This window comes from Oncorhynchus gorbuscha, linkage group LG04 (assembly GCF_021184085.1).
Source record: "Oncorhynchus gorbuscha isolate QuinsamMale2020 ecotype Even-year linkage group LG04, OgorEven_v1.0, whole genome shotgun sequence".
Classification (NCBI taxonomy): Eukaryota; Metazoa; Chordata; class Actinopteri; order Salmoniformes; family Salmonidae; genus Oncorhynchus; species Oncorhynchus gorbuscha.
Window position 1 is genome coordinate 59,552,146 of NC_060176.1, and position 27,913 is coordinate 59,580,058.

At 42.6% G+C, this 27,913-nt stretch overlaps 1 protein-coding gene across 1 annotated transcript in view; it reads right to left on the bottom strand.

The window, feature by feature from the left end:
* rimbp2b (RIMS binding protein 2b) overlaps positions 1-27,913 on the bottom strand; it is a 154,733-nt gene that overhangs the window by 67,568 nt on the left and 59,252 nt on the right. The window contains 1 exon segment of the mRNA XM_046347478.1: positions 797-886. Coding sequence (XP_046203434.1) covers positions 797-886 — 90 coding nt within the window.

Genomic DNA, 27,913 nt, shown 5'->3' on the forward strand with positions numbered 1-27,913 from the left:
TAATGGGAATTGATGGGAAATGTAAAATATATCACTAGCCACTTTAAACAATGCTACCTAATATAATGTTTACATACCCTACATTATTCATCTCATATGTATATGTATATACTGTACTCTATATCATCTACTGCAACTTTATGTAATACATGTATCACTAGCCACTTTAACTATGCCACTTTGTTTACATACTCATCTCATATGTATATACTGCACTCAATACCATCTACTGTATTTTGCCTATGCCGCTCTGTACCATCACTCACTCATATATCTTTATGTACATATTCTTATCCCCTTACACTTGTGTCTATAAGGTAGTAGTTTTGGAATTGTTAGCTAGATTACTTGTTGGTTATTACTGCATTGTCGGAACTAGAAGCACAAGCATTTCGCTACACTCACATTAACATCTGCTAACCATGTGTATGTGACAAATAAAATTAGATTTGATTTGATTAAAAGCTCACCAAACATCAGTCCAGTATATAAATGCACCCTCATACTATGAGGTGGTGCTGTGCATCACTTGAATGCAGTGGACAGTTAGCTATAGAGCTAGTTTAGCAAACCAAACAAATCCATCTGCCATAAATTCTGCTACTCTGTTGGTCAAGGCAACTAAATATATTAAATCAAAATTCAATGAGTTATCAAACAAATAATTAAATAAATCATTTCAAAACACTTAAATCAGCTAAATATGTACAATGTTTACAGGAGCTCTCAAACTACGCTGCCATTACAGCACCATGGCAACCATCTGTGGTGTGGCTTTCTCTCCTACAGTACCTACCTGCTCATTCTGGACTGCTTTTTTGCTATTGTTGAACAAGTGGTGACTCAAGTGCTTTTTCTCCTTGAGAACATCTTGAAGCTCATGCTCCTGGACAGAGAGGGAAGAGAGAGCAGATAGAGAACAGTGTTTAGACCTCAGAGGAAAGGAGCTCCTGATTATGCCAGTAGAGTAAGCTGCTGCTGTACTCAACAGAGCAGACGTGTTTCAGCCATAGGTTCTGCATTATTCATCCACTGGTGGTTTGCTCATCTGTCCTAGGAAGCATCCCACTGGGCACGCACTGGTTGAATCAACGTTGCGTCCACATTATTGAAATGAAATGACGTAGAACCAATGTGGAATAGACATTGATCTGATGCCTGTGCCCAGTGGGATGACTAAAGGAACAACATGCCAACATAAACCAACATTTCCATGGCAGTTTACATAAAAACACAAATGCCAGATCTTACTGCAATGCATTAGATGTAGTTGGTGGGAAGAGAAACAGATGGAAAAAATAGCATATTTAACCAAGTAATGTTTCCACTGACACCGAATGCAAATAAGATTAGCATTTGTATTCCCACTCTAGACACTCATGGCATCCCCCCCGCCCTTCTTCCCACTAAGTGTGTCAGGGGGAGATTAAAAACATTCATTCATTGCAGAGGAGGAAAACGTAATTAGATTCAATCAACAGCCATGAGGGTGCCGCAGATGCAATTTGGAGTGTCAACTGAAGAACTTCTCTCTTTTGTGATGTGCAGTTCACTTTAACTGCAGCGGCAGGCAAAGCAAAGGCAGTGTTGTTTTGCAAGGATCTAAGAATCCTTCGCCGCTCATGCACGACAGATGAACTTTAAGTACAGTGTGTCTTTAAATGGCTATTGACAGTGCACGGTGTTGTCCTGGAATCTTCTGGTGTTTTACTTATGAAGGTCAGACATGTTGGTATAGAGGACACATGTGAACTGTAAAGACACTCACATACCAGCACAGAGGCACAAACGCGTACACACACACACACAAACAGAGAGATATCACACCCTAGAGCTCTCAAACTAAACTCTGGACCTCGAAGCCAGTTCCGCAATGTTTTTTAATTCTACCCCTCTAACCAGGGACTGATTTAGACCTGGGACACCAGGTGGGTGCAATTCATTATCAAGTAGAACAGAAAACCAGCAGGCTTCGGACCTCGTAAGGTAAGAATTGAATACCCCTGCCCTAGATCATAACACATAAGACAGGAGAAATGGCCATCTGAGTGCAGAGAGGGCACACTTTAAAGAGACATGTGACACCACTGTGTTCTGCAGAAGTCCGGTTGTACTTCCATTCATTTCAATTCTCTCTCATCAAAAAACATTGGTGTTTCAAACTGCATCAATTCAATCAAGTCAATTCCAATCTTTCCTGTACAAGCACGTTTGCATTGGTATTTCAATACACGTATATCGATCCCTTCAACTCAGAGCTGGTGTAGGTTGGCTTTCTGAAGGACACAGGTCCAAGTGTACATGTATATGAAGTGAGACCAACTGAAAACCAAACAGAGGTGCTGCTGCATCGTTAATGCTGAGTGATAATCATAACAATAAGAGACACTGTATGCTCTGAATGCACAACATCCACTAGCTCCATCTCTGCCAAGCTGAGGCTAGCAACACCAGAGAGATTGGCAGAGTGAGATGTTCTAGCTACACCCAATACTCTGATTATTCATTTCACTGAATGATTTGTAATGCTTGTAGATTGTCTGAAAAACACCATAGTGAACAGGCAAACCAGACAATAGCTGGAATTCCCAGTCTTCTCACAATGTTTGGATGTAATTTGCAATGGGCAGGCCGACTAGTTATCAATCTTCCATAAACTTTGGCTTGACTAATAACTATATAAAATGACAAAGAGCAAATGAAGACAATGACGCCGGGTATATCTGTGCCACAAAATAAATTGTGTATTTGAAGCTTTGCAAATGGGGAGGTCATAAAAATGTATTATATTAATTCTTCAGGGTGGATTCAAGGAAGCCTTGTGAATAATGTATTTAGACTAAGGCTCAGAGGGTAATTAGGCACATGTGCGGAATAACTGAATCTGCCCTACTGTTAAAAGACTATCAGAGAGGAGCCAGCCATCCAGCCGACCATTTGTGTAACCAGACAAAGACAGTGGCTGGATCTGGGCTGAGGCTGGATCGAGGCTGGGTGGACACTGTTCTGGGTGGCTAATTAGACCAGGGCTGAGGAATGGATTCTCTTTCTCTGTCTCTCCACCAAGCAGCAAACACTGACCTTTCAAAGAGGGGCACCGTCCTGCTCCTGTGTTCTTAGTCAGATGACTGTTCATGGGAAATTCCATGGTAACGGAATTAGCTGCGACCAACTTTCCCTCTAAACTGCAGGCGGAGGCGCAGATTACCGCGCAGCTCCCCAAACAGCCGCACAGAAGACATAACAGCCCACATAAATAATCACAAGTTTGAACATCAGTCAATCGCGATCAACTGGTCGATCTCCAAGGCATTTCTCGTCGATCGACAAACATTTCAGTTTAAAAAAAACATAAATAAAACCTTAGGTGCACCCGATTAAGCTGCCCTGTCCACCAGGGCAGGCAAACTGTTGCCATTTCTAACTATTTCATGTGTCTGAAGGTAAACTCTACCTTCCCGGCAGGCGCAGAGAGCATATCAAGTGCACTTTAGGCCTACTGCTGGCCAATCGGATGGCTCAGATTACGGTGTCGGCAGTAATGTATCAGGCATAAAAGAAAGCAAAGAGCTGCTGTTTTTATGAGTAAACTCATGTTTAACTTCTTACTCAGCACTGTCAACACTTTGTATTCAACACTTTTATAAGCCATAAAATTCCTGTTCTTCCTATTTTCTGTCAGCACTGCAGCAGTGAAAGGCGCTGCCTGGTCACTCTGACGTCTGCCTTTATCCGTGCAGCATATATGATGATACGGCCTCTGCAGACGTCAGGGCATTCATACTTCTAGCACTTCACCGAGCAGCGCAGAGCTGTTGTCAAGGAAGTGAGTTTATACAGGACTTCCCGCCCTCACCTACCGTCAACCAATCATGACAACGCGGAGCTACAGTGGGAAGAAAACATATGTGAACCCCTTCGAATTACCTGAAGTTCTGCATAAATTGGTCATAAAACTTTATCTGATCTTCATCTAAGTGACAACAATAGACAAACAGTCTGCTTAAAGTAATAACACACAATTATAAAGGTTCATGTATTTAATGAACACACTGTGTAAACAGTGCAGGATGGGAAAAATATTTATTAACAGGTTGACCCTCCTTTGGCAGCAATAACCTCAACCAAACGTTTTCTGTAGTTGCGGATCAGACCTGCACAACGGTCAGGAGGAATTTTGGACCATTCCTCTTTATAAAACCGTTTCAGTTACACAATATTCTTGGGATGTCTGGTGTGAACCACTCTCTTGAGGTCCTGCCACAGCATCTCAATCGTGTTGAGGTCAGGACTGACTGGGCCACTCCAGAAGGCGTATTTTCTTCTCTTCAAGCCATTCTGATGATTTACTTCTGTCATTTGGGTCGTTGTCCTGTTGCATCACCTAACTTCTGTTGAGCTTCAATTGGCTAACAAATAGCCTTACATTCTTCTGCAAAATGTCTTGATAATCTTGGGAATTAATTTTCCCACCGATGATAGCAAGCTGTCCAGGCCCCGAGGCAGCAAAGCAGTACCAAACCATGACGCTCCCTCCACCATACTTTACAGTTGGGATGAGGTTTTGATGTTGGTGTGCTGTGCCTTTTTTCTCCTCACATAGTGTTGTGTGTTCCTTCCAAACAACACAACTTTAGTTTAATCTGTCCACGTAATATTTTGCCAGTAGCGCTGTGGAACATCCAGGTGCTCTTTTGCAAACTTCAGATGTGCAGCAATGTTTTTTTGGACAGCAGTGGCTTCTTCCATGTTGTCCTCCAATGATCACCATTCTTGTTTAGTGTTTTACGTATCGTAGACTCGTCAGCAGAGATATTAGCATCTTCCAGAGATTTCTGTAAGTCTTTAGCTGACACTCTAGGATTCATCTTAAACTCATTGAGCATTCTGCACTGTGCTCTTGCAGTCATCTTTGCAGGACGGATACTCCTAGGGAGAGTAGCAACAGTGCTGAAATTTGACAATTTATAGACAATTTGTCTTACCGTGGACTGACTTTAAGAGATATTTTTGTAACCCTTTCTAGCTTTATGCAAGGCAGCAATTAATCGTATGTCTTCTGAGATCTATTTTGTTTGAGGCATGGTTCAGATCAGACAATGCTTCTTGTGAATAGCAAACTCATATTTTGTGAGTGTTTTTTAAGGGGCAGTGCAGCTGTAACCAAAAACTCCAATCTCGTCTCATTGATTCGACTCCAGGTTAGTTGACTGCTGACTTCAATTAGCTTTTGAAGAAGTCATTAGCCCAGGGGTTCACATGCCTTTTCCAACCACACTGTGAATGTTTAAATGATGCATTCAATATAGACAAGAAAAATACAATTATTTGTGTTATTAGTTTAAGCAAACTATGTTTGTCTATTGTTGTGACTTAGATAAAGATCAGATCAAATTCTATGTCACACTTATGCAGAAATCCAGGTAATTCCAAAGGGTTCACATACTTGTTCTTGCCCCTGTATATGGAGCACTCTGCATTGTTACAACAACTGAGAGCCGCACAGCGACACGGTACAGAGCTCAAATTGTTCTCTGCGTGCCTCCGGAGGCTATTGCGTCACACCATCCATACGGCGCCTCCGAACACAGTCGGATCAAGCATACAGGTAATTGGCTGTTATGAATGAACAGGAAAGTGTATCTATTGGCTTGCGTTGTTGTTATTATTAGTGGCTTGGGTGTTTTTAACATCGAGGAATATTTCACTTTCTCTGTTCATAGGAGTAACCAAATTAATGTGTTTATGAGACAGAAATAATGCAGTGCGACGTGAGTTTTGTCATCAGGTGGAAGACCGTGTCCCTTTTTGGTCAGTGTCAGTGGAGGAAAGGGAGAACGGAGGGATGTTGAGAGGCGGACCCTCAGTCTGCTGCTCTCTCCCTCCGCTGAGACTGACCATCAGATGCAGGCTCCATCAGCCCAGTAAAATACAAATAAAAAGCAGATTATTTAAATGTATGCTCACTCAGCTGTGCCTCACAAGTAAAACAACAATGGATGTATTACCAGTGTGATCATATAGCCTACCTCAAATTGTGAAAAAAAAAAAATTTATGGCCCAAACAGCAATGCATTGACAGGGCAATTGTTCTTCTGCACAAACATTGTTCTTTGTGTTTGTAAACAATTCCTGAATAGTGAAGTGTTCAGATGTAAAATAGCCTTCATGACCACAGAAACATGCTGCATTTCACATGTCAAAATATCAGTTCATCTGTGAGAGAGAAATACACACATCAACATATCAGCTCATCTGTGAGGGAGAAATACACACATCAACATATCAGCTCATCTGTGAGGGAGAAATACACACATCAAAATATCAGCTCATCTGTGAGGGAGAAATACACACATCAACATATCAGCTCATCTGTGAAGGAGAAATACACACATCGACATATCAGCTCATCTGTGAGAGAGAAATACACACATCAACATATCAGCTCACCTGTGAGAGAGAAATACACACATCAACATATCAGCTCATCTGTGAGGGAGAAATACACACATCAAAATATCAGCTCATCTGTGAGGGAGAAATACACACATCAACATATCAGCTCATCTGTGAGAGAGAAATACACACATCAACATATCAGCTCATCTGTGAGGGAGAAATACACACATCAAAATATCAGCTCATCTGTGAGGGAGAAATACACACATCAACATATCAGCTCATCTGTGAGGGAGAAATACACACATCAAAATATCAGCTCATCTGTGAGAGAGAAATACACACATCAAAATATCAGCTCATCTGTGAGGGAGAAATACACACATCAAAATATCAGCTCATCTGTGAGGGAGAAATACACACATCAACATATCAGCTCATCTGTGAGGGAGAAATACACACATCAACATATCAGCTCATCTGTGAGAGAGAAATACACACATCAACATATCAGCTCATCTGTGAGAGAGAAATACACACATCAACATATCAGCTCATCTGTGAGAGAGAAATACACACATCAACATATCAGCTCATCTGTGAGGGAGAAATACACACATCAACATATCAGCTCATCTGTGAGAGAGAAATACACACATCAACATATCAGCTCATCTGTGAGAGAGAAATACACACATCAACATATCAGCTCATCTGTGAGAGAGAAATACACACATCAACATATCAGCTCATCTGTGAGAGAGAAATACACACATCAACATATCAGCTCATCTGTGAGGGAGAAATACACACATCAACATATCAGCTCATCTGTGAGAGAGAAATACACACATCAACATATCAGCTCATCTGTGAGAGAGAAATACACACATCAACATATCAGCTCATCTGTGAGAGAGAAATACACACATCAACATATCAGCTCATCTGTGAGAGAGAAATACACACATCAACATATCAGTTCATTTGTGAGAGAGAAATACGCACATCAAAATATCAGTTCATCTGTGAGAGAGAAATACACACATCAACATATCAGTTCATCTGTGAGAGAGAAATACACATCAAAATATCAGCTCATCTGTGAGAGAGAAATACACACATCAAAATTTCAGCTCATCTGTGAGAGAGAAATACACACATCAACATATCAGCTCATCTGTGAAAGACAAATACACACACCAACATATCAGTTTATCTGTGAGAGAGAAATAAACACACACCCGTGGGAGAAACCATATCAACAACCATGCTGCTAACAAATTCCTCTGTTTCCCATCTGTATGCTGTATGCCAAACCATGGTGACATTACAAACCCTTACCAAGAAGATTACTATGAGGCCAATAGCTAGATTAAGTCAAATGATCAACTTGTATTAGTCACATACACATGGTTAGCGGATGTTATTGCGAGTGTAGCGAAATGCTTGTGCTTCTAATTCTGATAGTGCAGCAATATCTAACAAGTACTTTAACAATTACACAACAAATACATAATACACACACATCTAAGTAAAGGAATGGAATAAGAATATATACATATAAATATATTAATGAGCAATGACTGTGAGACAGGCAAGATGGAATAGATGGTATAAAATACAGTATATACATAAGAGATGAGTAATGCAAGATATGTAAACATTAAAGTGATATTATTCAAGTGGTATTATTAAATCAAATCAAATTGTATTGGTCACATACACGTGTTTAGTAGATTTTATTATAGTTGATAAGACAAGCTGCCTCAGATCATGTTGTTTTAACAGCCTTCTGTACTGTGTGTGCAGAGATTAATATTTACATTTACATTTAAGTCATTTAGCAGACGCTCTTATCCAGAGCGACGTACAAATTGGTGCATTCACCTTATGACATCCAGTGGAACAGTCACTTTACAATAGTGCATCTAAATCTTAAAGGGGGGGGGGGGGGGTGAGAGGGATTACTTATCCTATCCTAGGTATTCCTTAAAGAGGGGTGGTGTTAGTATGGCTAATGACCATTACCAAGGTGACTGTCCTTATTGGCTGTGACATGCTTTATTCCACATCAGTGAACAGGGCAGCAGTAAAATACTCTGTCCCTGGGTACTACTGGGTAGGATGAGGTGCCAGATGGCCCTGCCACTAAACACTGTTACTCACAATACTACACATTCTAATACACACTCCAACATCGAGTGGTTAATTTTTACTCAAATGTGTGTTATGTTAATAGCAAAATATAGTTTAGGCAGTCTTTAATTTCATACTGGGATATGCTACCATCCCAGTAAAAAACCACCAGAGAGATACAGTATCTTATCAAACTGATACTCAGCAATACAAAAAAACATTTCTCAGATCCCAGATAAAGCGAAGCGAGGCTGGCATGGTCTGACGAGTGCACTGAAGAACACAGAGAGGTTGGCCAGCATAGACCAAACAGACTGACACTAATGCCTGCTCCTCTATCTCCTCTACTCTCACATGGACTGCTTGCCTCTGGTCGTGTCTCTGTGTCTGCCCAGCTGCCTGGCTGTGTTTCTGTTAAACTTAGTCTATGAGGAGATAAGAGCAGCTCTGAAGTCTCTGAAAAGGCTAGCCTGCCTTCCATTTATGTACGTCATTTGGGGACAGTTTCTCCACTGGGTAATTCCCGGGGACTGAGGAGGTTGACATTGGGGGCAGACAGGACAGGAAAGGGGAGCAGTGTGGTGGAGTAGAGTGCTGCTGTGCTGTGGGGATGGAACATACTGTAAGTAGGAGCACGCAGAGCACACAGCCTTAATGGAGTGTTTATTTGGGGCAGAGCACCACACACAAAGTCAGGCCCACTAAAGAGGAGGGCCTTGGGGCAGCGAGCAGTGAATTCTAATGGTCCAGCTGCAAACAGGCAGCACCATTTAGCTTACTGATGGAACTTTACCCTGCAGCACTCTGCAGACCTCCACGCGAAAATAATGCACACAAAGTGTTGCTTAAATCAGTCCATCTACATTATTCTGGGCTTACCTTCTAAACAGGTTGGCATGAATAATACATCCGGCAATGACAAAAACTATAGAATAATATGAATAACAAACACAACGACAGTACAAATGTCATGCTTAAACCAGTCTCCTGTGACAGACTTAACAGAAATGTAAACAAATGTCATCATTTACATTTACATTTAAGTCATTTAGCAGACGCTCTTATCCAGAGCGACTTACAAATTGGTGCATTCACCTTATGACATCCAGTGGGACAGTCACTTAACAATAGTGCATCTAAAACTTAGGGGGGGTGGGGTGAGAGGGATTACTTAACCTATCCTAGGTATTCCTTAAAGAGGTGGGGTTTCAGGTGTCTCCGGAAGGTGGTGATTGACTCCGCTGTCCTGGCGTCGTGAGGGAGTTTGTTCCACCATTGGGGGGGCCAGGACAGCGAACAGTTTTGACTGGGCTGAGCGGGAGCTGTACTTCCTCAGTGGTAGGGAGGCGAGCAGGCCAGAGGTGGATGAACGCAGTGCCCTTGTTTGGGTGTAGGGCCTGATCAGAGCCTGGAGGTACTGAGGTGCCGTTCCCCTCACAGCTCCGTAGGCAAGCACCATGGTCTTGTAGCGGATGCGAGCTTCAACTGGAAGCCAGTGGAGAGAACGGAGGAGCGGGGTGACGTGAGAGAACTTGGGAAGGTTGAACACCAGACGGGCTGCGGCGTTCTGGATGAGTTGAAGGGGTTTAATGGCACAGGCAGGGAGCCCAGCCAACAGCGAGTTGCAGTAATCCAGACGGGAGATGACAAGTGCCTGGATTAGGACCTGCGCCGCTTCCTGTGTGAGGCAGGGTCGTACTCTGCGGATGTTGTAGAGCATGAACCTACAGGAACGGGCCACCGCCTTGATGTTAGTTGAGAACGACAGGGTGTTGTCCAGGATCACGCCAAGGTTCTTGGCGCTCTGGGAGGAGGACACAATGGAGTTGTCGACCGTGATGGCGAGATCATGGAACGGGCAGTCCTTCCCCGGGAGGAAGAGCAGCTCCGTCTTGCCGAGGTTCAGCTTGAGGTGGTGATCCGTCATCCACACTGATATGTCTGCCAGACATGCAGAGATGCGATTCGCCACCTGGTCATCAGAAGGGGGAAAGGAGAAGATTAATTGTGTGTCGTCTGCATAGCAATGATAAGAGAGACCATGTGAGGTTATGACAGAGCCAAGTGACTTGGTGTATAGCGAGAATAGGAGAGGGCCAAGAACAGAGCCCTGGGGGACACCAGTGGTGAGAGCGCGTGGTGAGGAGACAGATTCTCGCCACGCCACCTGGTAGGAGCGACCTGTCAGGTAGGACGCCAGCGTGGGCCGCGCCGGAGATGCCCAACTCGGAGAGGGTGGAGAGGAGGATCTGATGGTTCACAGTATCGAAGGCAGCCGATAGATCTAGAAGGATGAGAGCAGAGGAGAGAGAGTTAGCTTTAGCAGTGCGGAGCGCCTCCGTGATACAGAGGAGAGCAGTCTCAGTTGAATGACTAGTCTTGAAACCTGACTGATTTGGATCAAGAAGGTCATTCAGAGAGAGATAGCGGGGAGAGCTGGCCAAGGACGGCACGTTCAAGAGTTTTGGAGAGAAAAGAAAGAAGGGATACTGGTCTGTAATTGTTGACATCGGAGGGATCGAGTGTAGGTTTTTTCAGAAGGGGTGCAACTCTCGCTCTCTTGAAGACGGAAGGGACGTAGCCAACGGTCAGGGATGAGTTGATGAGCGAGGTGAGGTAAGGGAGAAGGTCTCCGGAAATGGTCTGGAGAAGAGAGGAGGGGATAGGGTCAAGCGGGCAGGTTGTTGGGCGGCCGGCCGTCACAAGAAGATTTCATCTGGAGAGAGAGGGGAGAAAGAGGTCAGAGCACAGGGTGGGGCAGTGTGAGCAGAACCAGCGGTGTCGTTTGACTTAGCAAACGAGGATCGGATGTCGTCGACCTTCTTTTCAAAATGGTTGACGAAGTCATCTGCAGAGAGGGAGGAGGGGGGAGGGGCGGAGGATTCAGGAGGGAGGAGAAGGTGGCAAAGAGCTTCCTAGGGTTAGAGGCAGATGCTTGGAATTTAGCGTGGTAGAAAGTGGCTTTAGCAGCAGAGACAGAGGAGGAAGATGTAGAGAGGAGGGAGTGAAAGGATGCCAGGTCCGCAGGGAGGCGAGTTTTCCTCCATTTCCGCTCGGCTGCCCGGAGCCCTGTTCTGTGAGCTCGCAATGAGTCATCGAGCCACGGAGCGGGAGGGGAGGACCGAGCCGGCCTGGAGGATAGGGGACATAGAGAGTCAAGGGATGCAGAGAGGGAGGAGAGGAGGGTTGAGGAGGCAGAATCAGGAGATAGGTGGGAGAAGGTTTGAGCGGAGGGAAGAGATGATAGGATGGAAGAGGAGAGAGTAGCGGGGGGAGAGAGAGCGAAGGTTGGGACGGCGCGATACCATCCGAGTAGGGGCAGTGTGGGAGGTGTTGGATGAGAGCGAGAGGGAAAAGGATACAAGGCAGTGGTCGGAGACTTGGAGGGGAGTTGCAGTGAGGTTAGTGGAAGAACAGCATCTAGTAAAGATGAGGTCGAGCGTAAGTAGGGGGGAAGGTGAGAGGGTGAGGTCAAAAGAGGAGAGGAGTGGAAAGAAGGAGGCAGAGAGGAAAGAGTCAAAGGTAGACGTGGGGAGGTTAAAGTCGCCCAGAACTGTGAGAGGTGAGCCGTCCTCAGGAAAGGAGCTTATCAAGGCATCAAGCTCATTGATGAACTCTCCGAGGGAACCTGGAGGGCGATAAATGATAAGGATGTTAAGCTTGAAAGGGCTAGTAACTGTGACAGCATGGAATTCAAAGGAGGCGATAGACAGATGGGTAAGGGGAGAAAGAGAGAATGACCACTTGGGAGAGATGAGGATCCCGGTGCCACCACCCCGCTGACCAGACGCTCATCAAATGGAATAGCTTGCTAGCGCACACAACAGTTGGTTCTGGGTTAAGAAATGATGCTTAAACCAATATGATGAGACATGAGCTGTAGTCAGACATGCACCCAGTTGCACCTGACAACAGCTGAAATAAGTATTTCTATATACAGTATGTTCTCTATTGAAAGAGAATATTCAACACTCAAGCTTCCCTCCTCGTAACAGGCCATTTAAAACTGGCAGATTGCTAATTTCAATTCCACTATGTTGGATATTGGGGCTGAAAGGGGACTCGGCTCAGTTGGAGTGATTACCTACTGTAGATCCATCTAGGCTCCCCTGTAGTTCTGATGGGGAAACCCCACCACCACACACATACCAATAGCTGTGCTGTGACGCACTGTTCTCCTGCAGTGAAGGGCAGAATGGGTCGGGGACATACTGACTGCTCCTCATGGCTTCCTTCATATCTGAGATATGTGTTAGACTCAAGCAATTTCAAACAATACAACAAAGACACATAGATACATCTCTAGAAAATGTTAATGCACTATATCTAGGTTTCACAGCTTATTCTAAAGCACAAAAACCTACTATGTTATTACGTGTGAAATATGCAGAAGGAACTGTTCCATGAATTATATGAGAGAGCGAGAGAAAGAAAAAGAGAGAAAGAGAAATAAAGAGAGAGAGAGAGAGCGAAAGTGAGAAAGAAAGAGAAAGATAAATAAAGAGAGAGAGAGAGCGAAAGTGAGAAAGAAAGAGAGAAAGATAAATAAAAGAGAGAGAGAGCAAGAGAGAAAGAGAAATAAAGAGAGAGAGCAAAAGAGACAGAGAAAGAAAAATAAAGAGAGAGAAATAAAAGAGAGAGAGCGAAAGAAAAATAAAGAGAGAGAGAGAGAGCAGCAAAAGAGAGAGAAAGAAAGGAAGAGAGAGAAACCGTTTTAAATAGCCCCAGCAAAAGACCCCACTATCCATCCTGATGAAATACTGTATATGTTTTAAAATGTCAAGGGTAGGGAGAAAGGCTCCTCTTTAAATGCCTTCCAGAGTAGTCAGAGTGGATTACTCTCTCAGCACTGGCTGCTTTCTGCCTTGTCCTTTCTTCCCTCCCTGACCCTTTGTATAGAGTCAAGGCCAGCCCAGAAGGCACACTGACATTTCTGCTACTTTCTGAGAAACGTTCCTGGGGGTGCAGGGCAGCAGAGAGGCAGCAGAGAGGCAGCAGAGAGGCAGCAGAGGAGAAAGGCAGAGAGCAGCACATAGGAGCAGAGGGCTTGTGTAACACACCACTGACCTCCTCCTGTGAACAACCATGACATCTACACAGCATGAACTATACTGTATACATCCGTGCCAACATATCCAGGGCCCATCTTACTAGCTAAGTGTACAGTATATCTCTATAATGTATTATAGTTAGTACAATATATAAACAGTGTGGAAATTGTCATCTGTGCAAAGAGCAGAATAAACACGAATGCATAGCGTACATCCTCGCATAGTCAGAACAGTGTTCATTTTTTTATGCTACACATGCAAATCCCATTAATGTGAGCCTATTTTTTCATTTCTATAATCACCGCTAGAATGCCAGCAGTGTGACACACACCACAGTACAGCACAGCTCATCTTCTCTGGGGAGCTCTGTGTGTACGTGATGACATGGGGCAAAGCTGTCTCGCGCTCCCTCTCTCAGGTACAAATCAATTGGACTGAGACTCTTGGCATTTCAGCGAGTGAGAGCCAGAGGTATTTTTAGAGCACTTACCAAAGCCTGACATGTTTGATTCTGTTTCTTCACCCCCTCAGAGCTTCACACTCCTCCCTTTTCCTGCTGATCTCAGTCTCCCGAGAAGAATAAAATACTTGCTGTGTGTGGCTTCTCTGTTTTGTCAGGGACAATGACTTTAATTTAGTCATGCCACGGTATGACAACAGTGTCCTGAGAGAAAACCGACTGACAGTGAGACTAGTCAGTGGAGGACAGAGCCTTTCATTTATTCAGTGCCGTCTCAGAGTGTGTGTGTGCATGTGAGAGGGGGGGTAAGAGAGATAGAGGGAGGAAGAGTCCATTCAACTCCTTTCTTCTTCATCCACATGCCATCATAAAGGTGTCAACCACCTGCCTCTCAAGTCTTGTGAGACTCAACCTTTACACCGAATGTCCAACATAAGCAAGGAAAGACATGAATTAGCTTGGCCCTTCAGAGAGGTCTGGGTTATAATACCATGCTCTCTGCAGAGTCCCTTCATTGAAACACAGTGAGATACAAGCTCAGACAAAGCCTCCATTTCCAGCAGCCCCTCTTCCACCAGGCCAGGCAGCATCCACCTGATAGCTGCTGATACTCCTTCCCCACATGAGGTGTGTTTCCCAGTCAAGCCCCTGAGGTGTTTCAAAGCTGGTTTTCACACCACCCATATATCGATTAGCTGTATAATTGAGTTGTCAATTGAATGACAGCACGTAGTTACAGAAAACAACAACACATAGTTACAGAGAACAACAATACGTAGTTACAGAGAACAAAACACGTAGTTACAGAGAACAACAATACGTAGTTACAGAGAACAACAACACGTAGTTACAGAAAACAACAACACGTAGTTACAGAGAACAACAACACGTAGTTACAGAGAACAACAACACGTAGTTACAGAGAACAACAATACGTAGTTACAGAGAACAACAATACGTAGTTACAGAGAACAACAATACGTAGTTACAGAAAACAACAATACGTAGTTACAGAAAACAACAATACGTAGTTACAGAGAACAAAAATACGTAGTTACAGAGAACAACAATACGTAGTTACAGAGAACAAAAACACGTAGTTACAGAAAACAACAATACGTAGTTACAGAGAACAACAATACGTAGTTACAGAGAACAACAATACGTAGTTACAGAAAACAACAATACGTAGTTACAGAAAACAACAATCCGTAGTTACAGAGAACAACAATCCGTAGTTACAGAGAACAACAATCCGTAGTTACAGAAAACAACAATACGTAGTTACAGAAAACAACAATACGTAGTTACAGAGAACAACAATCCGTAGTTACAGAGAACAACAATCCGTAGTTACAGAGAACAAAAACACGTAGTTACAGAAAACAACAACACGTAGTTACAGAGAACAACAACACGTAGTTACAGAGAACAACAATACGTAGTTACAGAAAACAACAATACGTAGTTACAGAGAACAACAATACGTAGTTACAGAGAACAACAATACGTAGTTACAGAGAACAACAATACGTAGTTACAGAGAACAACAATACGTAGTTACAGAGAACAACAATACGTAGTTACAGAGAACAACAATACGTAGTTACAGAGAACAACAACACGTAGTTACAGAGAACAACAATACGTAGTTACAGAGAACAACAACACGTAGTTACAGAGAACAACAATAAGTAGTTACAGAGAACAACAATCCGTAGTTACAGAGAACAATACGTAGTTACAGAGAACAACAATACGTAGTTACAGAGAACAACAATATGTAGTTACAGAAAACAACAACGCGTAGTTACAGAGAACAACAATATGTAGTTACAGAGAACAACAACACATAGTTACAGAGAACAACAACACTTAGTTACAGAGAACAACAATATGTAGTTACAGAAAACGGGTGGCGTGAAAGCCAGCCTCCCATAAGTGGTCCCATGATTCACAGTGTGAAAATATGCTGCAATGTTGCATACAGTTCATTCTGAAAGTATTCAGACCCATTGACCTTTTCCACATTTTGTTACGTTACAGCGTTCCCTCATCAATCTACACGCAAACCCCATAATGACAAAGCGAAAATAGTTTTTTTGGACTAAAAAATAAATAAAACAGAAATATCTTATTTACATAAGTATTCAGACCCTTTGTTATGAGACTCGAAATTGAGCTCAGGTGCATCCTGTTTTCATTTATCATCCTTGAGATGTTTCTACATCTTGATTGGAATCCACCTGTGGTAAATTCAATTGATTGGAAATTATTTGGAAATGCACACACCTGTCTATATAAGGTCCCACAGTTGACAGTGCATGTCAGAGCAAAAACCAAGCCGTGAGGTCTAAGGAATTGTCCGTAGAGCTCAGAGGCAGGATTGTGTCGAGGCACAGATCTGGGGAAGGGTACTAAAACATTCTGCAGCATTGAAGGTCCCCAAGAACACAGTGGCCTCCATCATTCTTAAATGGAAGAAGTTTAGAACCACCAAGACTCTTTCTAGAGCTGGCCGGCCAAACTGAGCAATCGGGAGAGAAGGGCCTTGGTCAGGGAGATGACCAAGAACCTGATGGTCACTCTGACAGAGCTCCAGAGTCCTCTGCGGAGATGGGAGAACCTTCCAGAAGGACAACCATGTCTGCAGCACTCCATCAATCAGGCCTTTATGGTAGAGTGGCCAGAAAAAGCCACTCCTCAGTAAAAGGCAAATGACAGGCTGCTAGGAGTTTGCCAAAAGGCATGTAAAGGACTCTCAGACCATGAGAAACAAGATTCTCTGGTCTGTTGAAACGAAGATTGAACTCTTTGGCCTGAATGCCAAGCGTCACATCTGGACAAAACCTGGCACCATCTTTACGGTGATGCATGGTGGTGGTGGCATCATAATGGGGGAATGTTTTTCAGCGGCAGGGACTGGGAGACTGGTCAGGATCAAGGGATGAACGGAGCAAAGTACAGAGAGACCTTCTTCAGAGCGCTCAAGACCTCAGACTGGGGTGAAGGTTCATCTTCCAACAGGACAATGACACTAAGTACACAGCCAAGACAATGCAGGAGTGGCTTCGGGACAAGTCTCTGAATGTCATTGAGTGGCCAAGCCAGAGGCCGGACATGAATCCAATTGTATATCTCTAGAGAGATGTGAAAATAGCTGTGCAGCGACGCTCCCCATCCAATCTGACAGAACTTGAGAGGATCTGCAGAGAAAAATGGGAGAAACTCCCCAAATACAGGTGTGCCAAGCTTGTAGCGTCATACCTACAAGACTCGAGGCTGTAATCGCTGCTAAAGGTGCTTCAACAAAGTACTGAGTAAAGGGTCTAAATACTTATGTAAATGTGATATTTCAGTTATGTTTTTTTTATACATTTGCAAAAATGTATAAAAAACTATTTTTGCTTTGTCATTATGGGGTATTGTGTGTAGATGGATGGGGGGACGATGACATTTTCTTCCATTTTAGAATAAGGCTGTAACGTAACAAAATGTGGTAAAAGTCAAGGGGTCTGAATACTTTCCCAATGCACTGTACATACGTGTGCCATTCAGAAGGTGAATGGGCAAGACAAAATATTGAAGTGAGAATGAATCCATTGCTTCTCCCTGGCACCTTCTAGGGTATGGTGGTAGGTGCCAGGCAGAAGCAACGGATTCATTCTCAGGTGGACTGCCTGGTACAATATAACGTCTTTATATCAGCATTGACCTTTTACTAGGTCCAGGTGTCACCTTAAAATAAGTCCCCATCAAACAAATAAGGGCAAATTGAAAGCCCTAGTGTTGTTATTTCTGGGGGCAACGTTAACACAATTCAGAGCTTCCTTTTCAATGTGTCGACACATTTGACAGGCTTGAACACATCAAAACTCATGTCCTAACTGTGAACAGCTGATGGCCTACATCAATACTGTTTCCTTCTGGTCTTCAGTAGATTGAGCTCCAGCTAACTGATTGCTGTGAAGTGTTAATGAGGAATGTGCTTGTTACTGTAGGCATGCTGGGATTGAGAGGGTGCAGAGGAAGTGCAGCTGGATATTCTAAGATTAGAGTGTAGAACTAAAATGGATTTGAACTGTGTCAATGTGTTCCACTACTGTACACTCCCTGGTGGAATGGAGCGAGATCCCTAGACAGGACTACAATAAACATGAGTATAGCCCCCAGAAGATCACAGCACATGAAGCATATGAAAACCCATTCATTTGCACATCATTCATTTCAACCTGAGATTTCCCTATATTTCAGAAAAATGCATATACTGTCACTTTGTAATAGAAAGTTACTTGTTTAATCTACCTGGTTTGTATGAATGGTTATCTAAAATGGTTGTTGTTGGTTGTGCTTCTGAGTTTGTCCAGAGCTTCTGTAGCAACATGTCTGAGGCAGAGAGGAAGGGTTCCAAAAAGGAGTGACTATAATATTTGTCTCAAACACCGATTTTTCAGTGGCAGTTGATGAGCCTATAATTGACTAAATACACCCAGAATTTTTTTACATTTATTTTTCATTTCATTTTACTTAAATGAGACGAGACACAATCTGACTACTAAATGGACTGGAAAATAGTTTTGGGAGAGATTGAGAGTTTTTCAGTGATAAACCCATTAATATTTGCAGCGCCGTTCTGTGTAGCAGTGGAAAGGTGGCACCAGACCCGGCACTCATCAGCTGCGTGGGAGCAAGTGATGTGTGGGCAGACAGGTGTCCTGCTTCGCCTCCCATTATACACATCGTGCGGGCAACTCTCATGCTTCTCCGTAGCTAACCAGTCACCCCCAGCCTTCTAGTTAGCTACCCGTTGCCTGGTTAAGAAACACAAGCTGGTCGATTAAATTAAAAACAATAGCTGCATTGAGTTTAATAGTAAAGCAGAACAGTAGCCCGTCTTTGAATTTGTAGTCTCACTCAACCCTCCCACTTTCCCCACTGCAATTCATAGCCAGGTTCTGTATCCAATTCTCCATCTTTTCCTCTGAGAAAATGGCTTGAGAGATTACTGTTCAAAAGATATGACCCATAGAGCATGGCGCTTGTAACGCCAGGGTAGTGGGTTCGATTCCCGGGACCACCCATACGTAGAATGTATGCACACATACAGTCGCTTTGGATAAAAGCGTCTGCTAAATGGCATATATTATTATATTATTATTATATTATAATTTATTTCTATTGCGCATTGCCGGGAGGCATTTTTCATTCATCAAGCATATCGCGGGCCGTTCTAAAACTAGGATACTAGCTAACAACCAAGGGCACGTTCGGCAGGACGCAACATTTTTTAACTTTCAGATAGAAATATGCTATATAGAACAAAAATGCCTCTGACATGTTCAATTAAGCATAAGGCATAAGGGGGTGTGGTATATGGCCAATATACCATGGTTCTTATGCACAACGCATCGGCGGAGTGCCTGGACACAGCCCATTAGTCGTGGTATATTGGCCATATACCACAAACCCACGAGCTGCCTTATTGCTATTATAAACTGGTTACGTAATTAGAGCAGTAAAAATAAACGTTTAGTCATACCCTTGATATATAGAGTCTGATATACCACGGCTGTCAACCAATCAACATTCAGGGCTCAAACCACCCAGTTTATAATATGGAATAACATTGTCTCTATTCATGGAATTTTCTATCTGCAACATTCAAGAACGTTTTGCAACTGAACGTGGCCCTGGTAACATTACCAGTAGCATACAGCCAAAGAAACGCTGGAATTGCTTCAGAACAAGAATGTGAAAGTCCTTGAGTGGCCCAGACTTGAATCCCATTGAAAATCTGTGGAAAGACTTGAAGATTGCTGTTCACCACTGCTCCCCATTTAACTTAACAGAGCTTGGGAAAATCTGCAAGGAAGAATGGGTGAAATGCCGACTCAAAGCTGTAACCACCACCAAAGGTGCTTCTACAAAGTATTGACTCAGGGGTGTGAATACTTATGTAAATGAGATATTTCTGTTCATTTTTAATACATTTGCAAAAATGTGTAAAAACATGCTTTCACTTTGTCATTATGGGGTAATTAAATTTGAATTCACGCTGTAACACAACCAAATGTAGAATAAGGCAAGGGGTATGAATACTTTCTGAAGGCACTGCAGCTTAATGAGGCAATACAAATGTGATGTGACTAAAATTAAAGGGCATTTAGTTGACTAAAGTGGCCCGCTCTTTTTGTCATTTTGACAATAATTTGACTAAATCATTAAATCATCACTAAATCATTAATCATTAAAAGGACAAAAATGTGACTAAGACTTAATGATATTTTAGTCTAGACCAAAACATTTTTATAGAGTGCCACTGCTTTGACCCATACATGCTCTTTAACCTTGTGTTGCTTACCCCAGGCAACTGAGAGTTGCTATGACTGCATCCTTAACCACCCCTATCCGGCACAACCAGTCTACCAAGTTTAATTATGCATGTGTGCATGCATGCATGAGTGTGTATGTGTGTACGTAAGTGTGTGTCTGTGTGTGTATGTGTATGTGTGTGCATACTGTGTGTGGTTATGAGTAGAGAGGGTTGCATTCTTTAATTTCTGTCATTTCCATCTACATTATTAACTATGAGTGAATCACACACGCCCACCACAATCAGCTCTGTCTCTGTGTCCCTGGACTGCCACTATAATGTGTGCAGTTTTTATAACCAGACGGGCTAAGCGCTAGGAATATTTCACACACACACACGCAGCTCAGGCCCATTTGTTTGGAACACACCAGCCAATGTTCAATTAAACATCCCTCCAATAAAAGACTCAAATGGCTGCCGTTCTGAGTAATGAGCTCCAAGATAAAGTGTATAGGCGTTTACTGCACATTAAATGAAGACAGATGAGGGAGACGGACCCCCTTAAGCTGGATCTATTGTTGAGGCCACAATGACATTAATATAAATACATACACAACAGAGGATAAACAGTATAGTGAAATGTTTCCTCCGTGTCCGCCCACATGTACTATGTGTTTTCCAGACTGTGTGACCGTGTGTGACCGTTTGTTAGTGTGTGACTGTGTGTGTAGGTTACTATGTGAGCCAGGGAAAAAATAGACATGGATGGGTTCCCGGTATGTGAGTCTCCTGTTGTAATCAGGCACCATATGTCTTAATTGTGCAAGATATGGTAGTACTCCAGCACTGAGTGACAAGGGGGAGGAGAGAGAGGCACTGTGATCTCTATATAAACACAATACAGTACAGGCAAGCAAAATAACAACAGCACTAGTAGACTGGTTTTAGCAGGGGTCAACTTGAATCATATTGTATAGGACGTTCCTACACAGTATGAAGAGCATTGTGGCAAGTAGGGTTGTATCAGAGCAGAGCACTCATAACACCAGTGCATGATGCCACAACAGTGACCTGTCGTAACGATCTGTAGTTCAGCACACATGGAGAGCACTCATGTTGACAGATCAGAGATAGTCACTGAATTGACAAAACATTAAGAACACCTTCCTAATATTGAGCTGCCCATTCACCCTCTGAATGGCATAAATACACAATACATGTCTCAACTGTCTCAAGGCTGTCTCTTCCCCCATTCACATCAATAAGGGATCATAAGGGATAATAGCTTTCACCTGAGGGATCATACGGGATCAAAGCTTTCACCTGATTATTGCATTGTTGGGTTTTGAGTTTGCAAGAAAGCCATTTCATTTTACTTCTGCATGTGACATAGAAACTTTAAATTTGACACTTGATTCACCTGATCGATGTCATGGAAAGAGCAGGTGTTCATAATGTTTTGTACACAGTGTAGAGATTTGCCATCTATCCAGTGGTGGTTTCCTCAGGCTCTCCTCTGGTTGGGCTGCTGTGGCCTCAAAGCATCTTACAGAGGATGTCCCTCCTGGGTGGCTGGGACCTCTCACCCCTGTGCCCTTGTCCTCTACCAGTCCTCTTAGCATAATCAACGGCACAGTTCAGACACTGATTTAGTGAATCTCTTCCCTTCCATTCTCAGCCCTTTTATCTGCTGCTATCTTGCCATGTAAATGAGAAAAGCCTATGTTTATTTTCTGTGTGAGAGTGCAGGGGTACGTTTCCTTTCTATCTCACCCTCACAATCTCTCTATGCATCATGCATAATAATGGCTCCTAATCCTGAGAGAGAGAAGAGAGCGAGAGCGAGCGCAAGAGAGAGAGCGTTATCTGTTTTCTCAGCCTTGTCTCGAGGAGTACTGTGGCACATTTAGGGATGAAAGATGCTTGGATAATATTAGTCTGATCCATTAAACATTATTCATTTTGTCTCCTGTGCTCAATGTGATATGGGCATGGTTAACCTTGTCTCTAATTATGCCATTGAATTTTAATCACATAAACAAATATGCTGTCAAAATACTGGAACCATTCAGCGGTAGTCATTCAAATGTACTGAGGCAGGTAGTCACACACAGTGCCAGAACATTTGACCTTTACTGAAGGAGTAACACACAGAATCACACGGTACTTCATCTATGACAGGAGAGAACAGATTTTCAGCTAATTTGTTGCCTCTCAAAATGCCAATGCTACAGCCGAAGATAAATTGTACACACACAACGGAAGTGGCTAGGAGACACACTCTCCTTGTTGTTCTTTGTATCCCTGCCTTCACTCTGCAGCTGGTAGAGGAGGGTTCGGGAAGCTCTGTATGTGCTAACTTCACAGCGAAGATGGAAGACACAGTTGGCTCTGATGGGAGGCAGTAGCTTGCAACTGCGCTGCACTGCGCTCTAAACCACTTCAAAGAGGATCCCCCTGTTACCTAACACCACAGCCCAGGCAGCTCCACTCAGGATCCACACAGCAGCACTGACTACAGGTTTCATACCCCCAGCCCAAACAGACAGTAATCCAGCACAGCCCAGCGAGCAGTAATGATCAGAAATCATTTGAAATGGCAGAGTAAGTTACATAACTGCACAGCTTAAGTCTGCGTGCGTGGGCGCAGATGCCTGCTCTGTTAATACTCTGACTGGTGTGTGTTGTGTATGTGTCCCTCAACCCCTCCCTGCTTCTATCTGCTCCCCTGTGAGTCCTGTAGGAACCTCAGCTGCACAAAGACACACACACACTGTGATACTCACACAGACTGGAGCATCGAGAGAGAAAGAAAGAAAAAGAAGAAGAAAAAAAGGGGAAAAAAACGTTATTGAAAAATCAACATCCCAATTAGAATTTGGACCAAAATATTTGACAGTGTAATCCTACCAATAGCTCTTTGCGGAAGTGGACCTTAAAATGTGGGACAAACATCCAATTGAAGACCTACATGCAGAATTATGTTGGAAAAGTCTACATATCCAAAGAAATGCATCCCCTAATGCATGTAGGGCCGCTTTCCATCGGTAATGAAAATACAAAATATATCGTAACAATTTTGGCCACACCTAAATTCAAGTCCAAATTCAAGTCTCCAATTTAAAGAACAAACCCAAGAGCCGAGCCCAGAAACGAGCCCTCTCAGTCAACTGGTGTTGGACCTAACCAACCAAGCTGATACCAGCACTGCTTCAAAAGAAAGAATTCAAACAAACAAAATCTCAAAGCCGACTAAATTGCTATCTGGCCCTATACAGGGAATATGATTGGCTGATTATCTCTACTCTGTCAGAGATGCGAAGCAGCAGTGGCGACCAGTCATTCAGGGCAAAAGCGCCAACTGTTTTGAGCGCCACATTTTTAGGAACAAGAAAACCATTTGTTTGGTATGTTATTTTGGCATTAATACGAGTCACTTATCAGTTTGCCAACAAATGTAAAAAAATATATATAGTTGAGTTAATAAAGCCGCATACAAACCATGAGCTGTGTTCGAATACTCATACTAACCGCAATAACCATACTATTTGTACTGTAAATTGAGTATGTATTATGCTTACTGTTCATACTATGGATAGCGTTAGTATGCCAAAAGTTTCCGGATGTTTTACTACATTCGCCAAAATACAAAATATACAAGCAGTGGACACTATTTCTGTGCTTTTATGGCCCATAATGCAATTCTTCCAAAATGGGTGTGGTTTCACAACGTTTTCAGATTTTTTTTTTTAACCAGGCAAGTCAGAAGAGTTGGTCACATGACCAGTTGTGGGCTAATGGCTGTGCTTTATAGTCATTTTTATTTTACCTTTATTTAACTAGGCAAGTCAGTTAAGAACAAATTCTTATTTAAAATGACGGCTTAGGAACAGTGGGTTAACTGCCATGTTCAGGGACAGAACGACAGACATTTACCTTGTCAGCTCGGGGATTCGATCTAACAACCTTTCAATTACTGGGCTAACGCTCACTAACCACTAGGCTACCTGCCGCCCCGATTTGAAGAAAATGGCGGAAAATATGCAGCCGAAGTCTGACGAAAGCCGATACAAATTCATTGCTTTAACTAATTATGACAACTGTTAAGAAAAAGTTGATCAATGTAATAAAGTAATGACTTTTCTAATAAGTTACGCTACACGTTATGTTGGCTACGCTATCCTTACAAATCTCATTGCATATCATTACAGCAGTAGGTACCGGTATTTTAGCTAGTTACCTAAAGTGAGCCAGAGCGCAGAATAACTGATGAAATTACGAATATGGCCGATGTCAGTAAACGTCGGCAAAAAAACGTAATTAAATTGTTGCTAGCAGCACAGGTACAGTCACCAACACTCTTGATAACATGAAAACAGTCCAACCAGCTCTGCTAGGGCGAGTAAAATGGTCAGTGTGAGGTATTCTCTTAGTTGTGTCTGGAAGTAGCTAGCCAGTCAGCTTGTGTGCTTCACTGCCGTTATGGTTGGCAGAACGCTCGGATCAACCCCTAGTCCTCGGCCAGAACATCCAGTGTGCTCTCTGAACGCTCCTAGATGGAAACGCTCTGAATTTACAAAAAGGACAATCTGGCAACGCTCTGAATTTACAAAAGCGCACTCTGGCACTCCATGTTGAATTTAAGAACACACTCGAAGTGTCTTGCAAGTAATTTGTTATGCTAGCAAGAGATTGCATAGCAACAGCATGAACATCTGGTAGACAGGCATACTATGCTGAAAGGATACCGTTCGTTTACAGTGTACTAAAATAAACTAATAGTATGTAGTATATATGTAGTATACCGTATGTTAGTATGGGTACTCGAACACAGCTATGGTCTCTTTTTTGTTTTCTTGAGTAAGGCAGCTCCAAAATGCAGGCGTTTCAGCCTAGCTCAAATGCTTCCTGTAGTGGTGGGGCAAGCCAGCAGAAAATAGGAGCGTTGTGCAGTGATTGGCTCAGTGATCTGTCACCACCAAGTCTAAGTCCTTAGTAGGGGTAGACATCGAAAATTCAAGGCCTTTGGGCCCTAACAGAGTTAGTAGTGCCCTTCCAAGAAGGCTCAAGGTCACTGGCCACGGATAAAATGACATCAAATCTATTTATATGCACATTAGCTTTGATTGATGTCAACATCTTACTTTCAAAATCTTAGCTAGCAGTCATCATCATGAATCAAGTCAACAATCTACTGACAAATCATTTTTAATCCTTGTTATATGAAGAGAAATTATAGGTAAAACGTGTCGGTGCTCATCGGCCATTGGGCATAAACATTGCACAACAAGTTGGAAATTGCAAATTCAGCAATGAGTGGTTGGAAGGAATAGGTGACAGTGGCTAACTGCAAGCATTGCAAATGTGAAGTCTGGAATAAATGAGCTCACACTGGGAAAATGCATTTGGATTGATTTTCTTCCAATTCAGAATTGTAAATCCGGCCTCTCTCTCTTTGTTAACAAAATTTGCCCACAAAGGACAGCCGTGCCACCTTCCTGTTCAAGTGGGTGAGTCTAAAAATGTGTTATATGCTGCTGCATAAATTATGTTATATACCAGGGAGATATGTACACTGTAGCTAAGAAAGAAATACTAAGTGTATGTTGTGTAGGAAGCTGTTAGTAGCCCACCCTTATAATTCTATTTTCACCTCTTAATTTCGCCTAAAGTTACGGTTCTGACTCAGTGTAGCCTATAACCTGTTTTTGAGAAATGTAATCATCGAATATTGTAAGAGCTTTCCTTGTCTGCTTATATGCCCCCTTTATTTATCCTACAATTCTGACTTGGTATACAGGGAGAACACTGTAATAACGGCCCATGTTCTGAATTCTGTCCCTGAACATTTTAAAAGTGCTGAACAAATAGTTATATTGGCTATGTCCGTCCTAGCTCGCTCATTAATGTCTTAAATCAAAATTACGGATTGCCTCATACGCTTATCGTCCCCTTATGCCATAGTTTGTACATCTCAATTGTCATTAAAAACCACCTTTGTTTAAGCAAGTCAGCCATATCAGCTATGTTTTTTTAAAGGCAGTAAATTAGTCTGAATGAACTGTTTCGCTGCCAGACAAGGTTCCACTGATAGTGGTAAGGTGTTGGGACTGCTGATGGGACTCTGCTGTTGGGACAGCATTAAGTAGGCCCAAACAGTTTGTGGGCACCATTTGTTACCGTTATAGTACAATTAATGTATTGTTTAGTATTGTGTTGTGTAGTGCATTTTTTTTGCCCCACCAATATTTACATGATAAATTCGCCATTGCGAAGCAGAGACAGATGCTTACCAAGTACAGGCTGAGTGACCACCAATTGAAAATATAAACTGGCAGACATAAAAATACATTTTGAGACTGAGATGGACTTTCAGCTTTACTGTGAGAAATATTCCTCACCAAGAGAGTCATTATTCGCAGAAATTACTACGTTATCTTATTAAACCCTGAGGAAAAACAAAAAATACTAATGGATGAAGGAGCAACGGTCTTGCAACCAAATACTGTGTGTATTTGTCTGCCATAGCCTGAGGGACACTGAATCATAATAACAATAGTAGCATGCCTATTTTCCATGTTTAGCCTTTTATTGTCCATATTATTTATTATATATTTCTACTATTGACCGTTACCATTTTGTTGTTATTTCTATTATTTCTATTTTAATTATTATTTACTACCATTTATATTATTATTATTCATTATTTTATTACAATGTACAGTATATTGTATACATTGTTGCTTTGGCAATATTGATGCAATGTTTTTCTTACCATTAAAGTAGCCATTGAATTTGAGAGAGAGATGGACAGAGAGAGAGATGGACTGAGATAGTGAAAGAGGGACAGAAAGTGTGTGTGTGTGTGTGTGTGTGTGTGTGTGTGTGTGTGTGTGTGTGTGTGTGTGTGTGTGTGTGTGTGTGTGTGTGTGTGTGTGTGTGTGTGTGTGTGTGTGTGTGTGTGTGTGTGTGTGTGTGTGTGTGTGTGTGTGTGTGTGTGTGTGTGTGTGTGTGTGTAAGAAAGGACGAGAGAGTGAGAGAAAGATAGCAAACAGGGTAAAGCATAAAAGGGAGAGAAAGAGAGATGGGAGACATAGACACATGGAAGGAGGCACGATTTACAGTATAAGCCCTTCAACTCTGCAGCATTTTAGCCTGGGTATCAGTATGGCTTTAGCTCTTATCGAGGACGTACAGTATTAAGCGTTATGTAGTAGCAGTAGTAGTAGTAGCAGTAGCAGCAGCAGTAGTAGTAGTGGTAGCAGCAATAGTAGTAGTAGCAGTAGTAGCAGTAGCAGCAGTAGTAGCAGCAGTAGTAGCAGTAGCAGCAGCAGCAGTAGTAGTAGCAGTAGTAGTAGCACCAGTAGTAGCAGCAGCAGTAGCAGCAGTTGTAGAGATAGTAGCAGTAGCAGAGGCAGTAACATTAGTAGCAGCAGTAGCAGCAGTGGTATTAGCAGCAGTAGCAGAAGCATTACTTGTAGTAGCAGTAGTAGTAACAGTAGTAGTAGTGGTAGTAGCATAAGCAGTAGTAACAGTAGTGGTAGTAGCAGA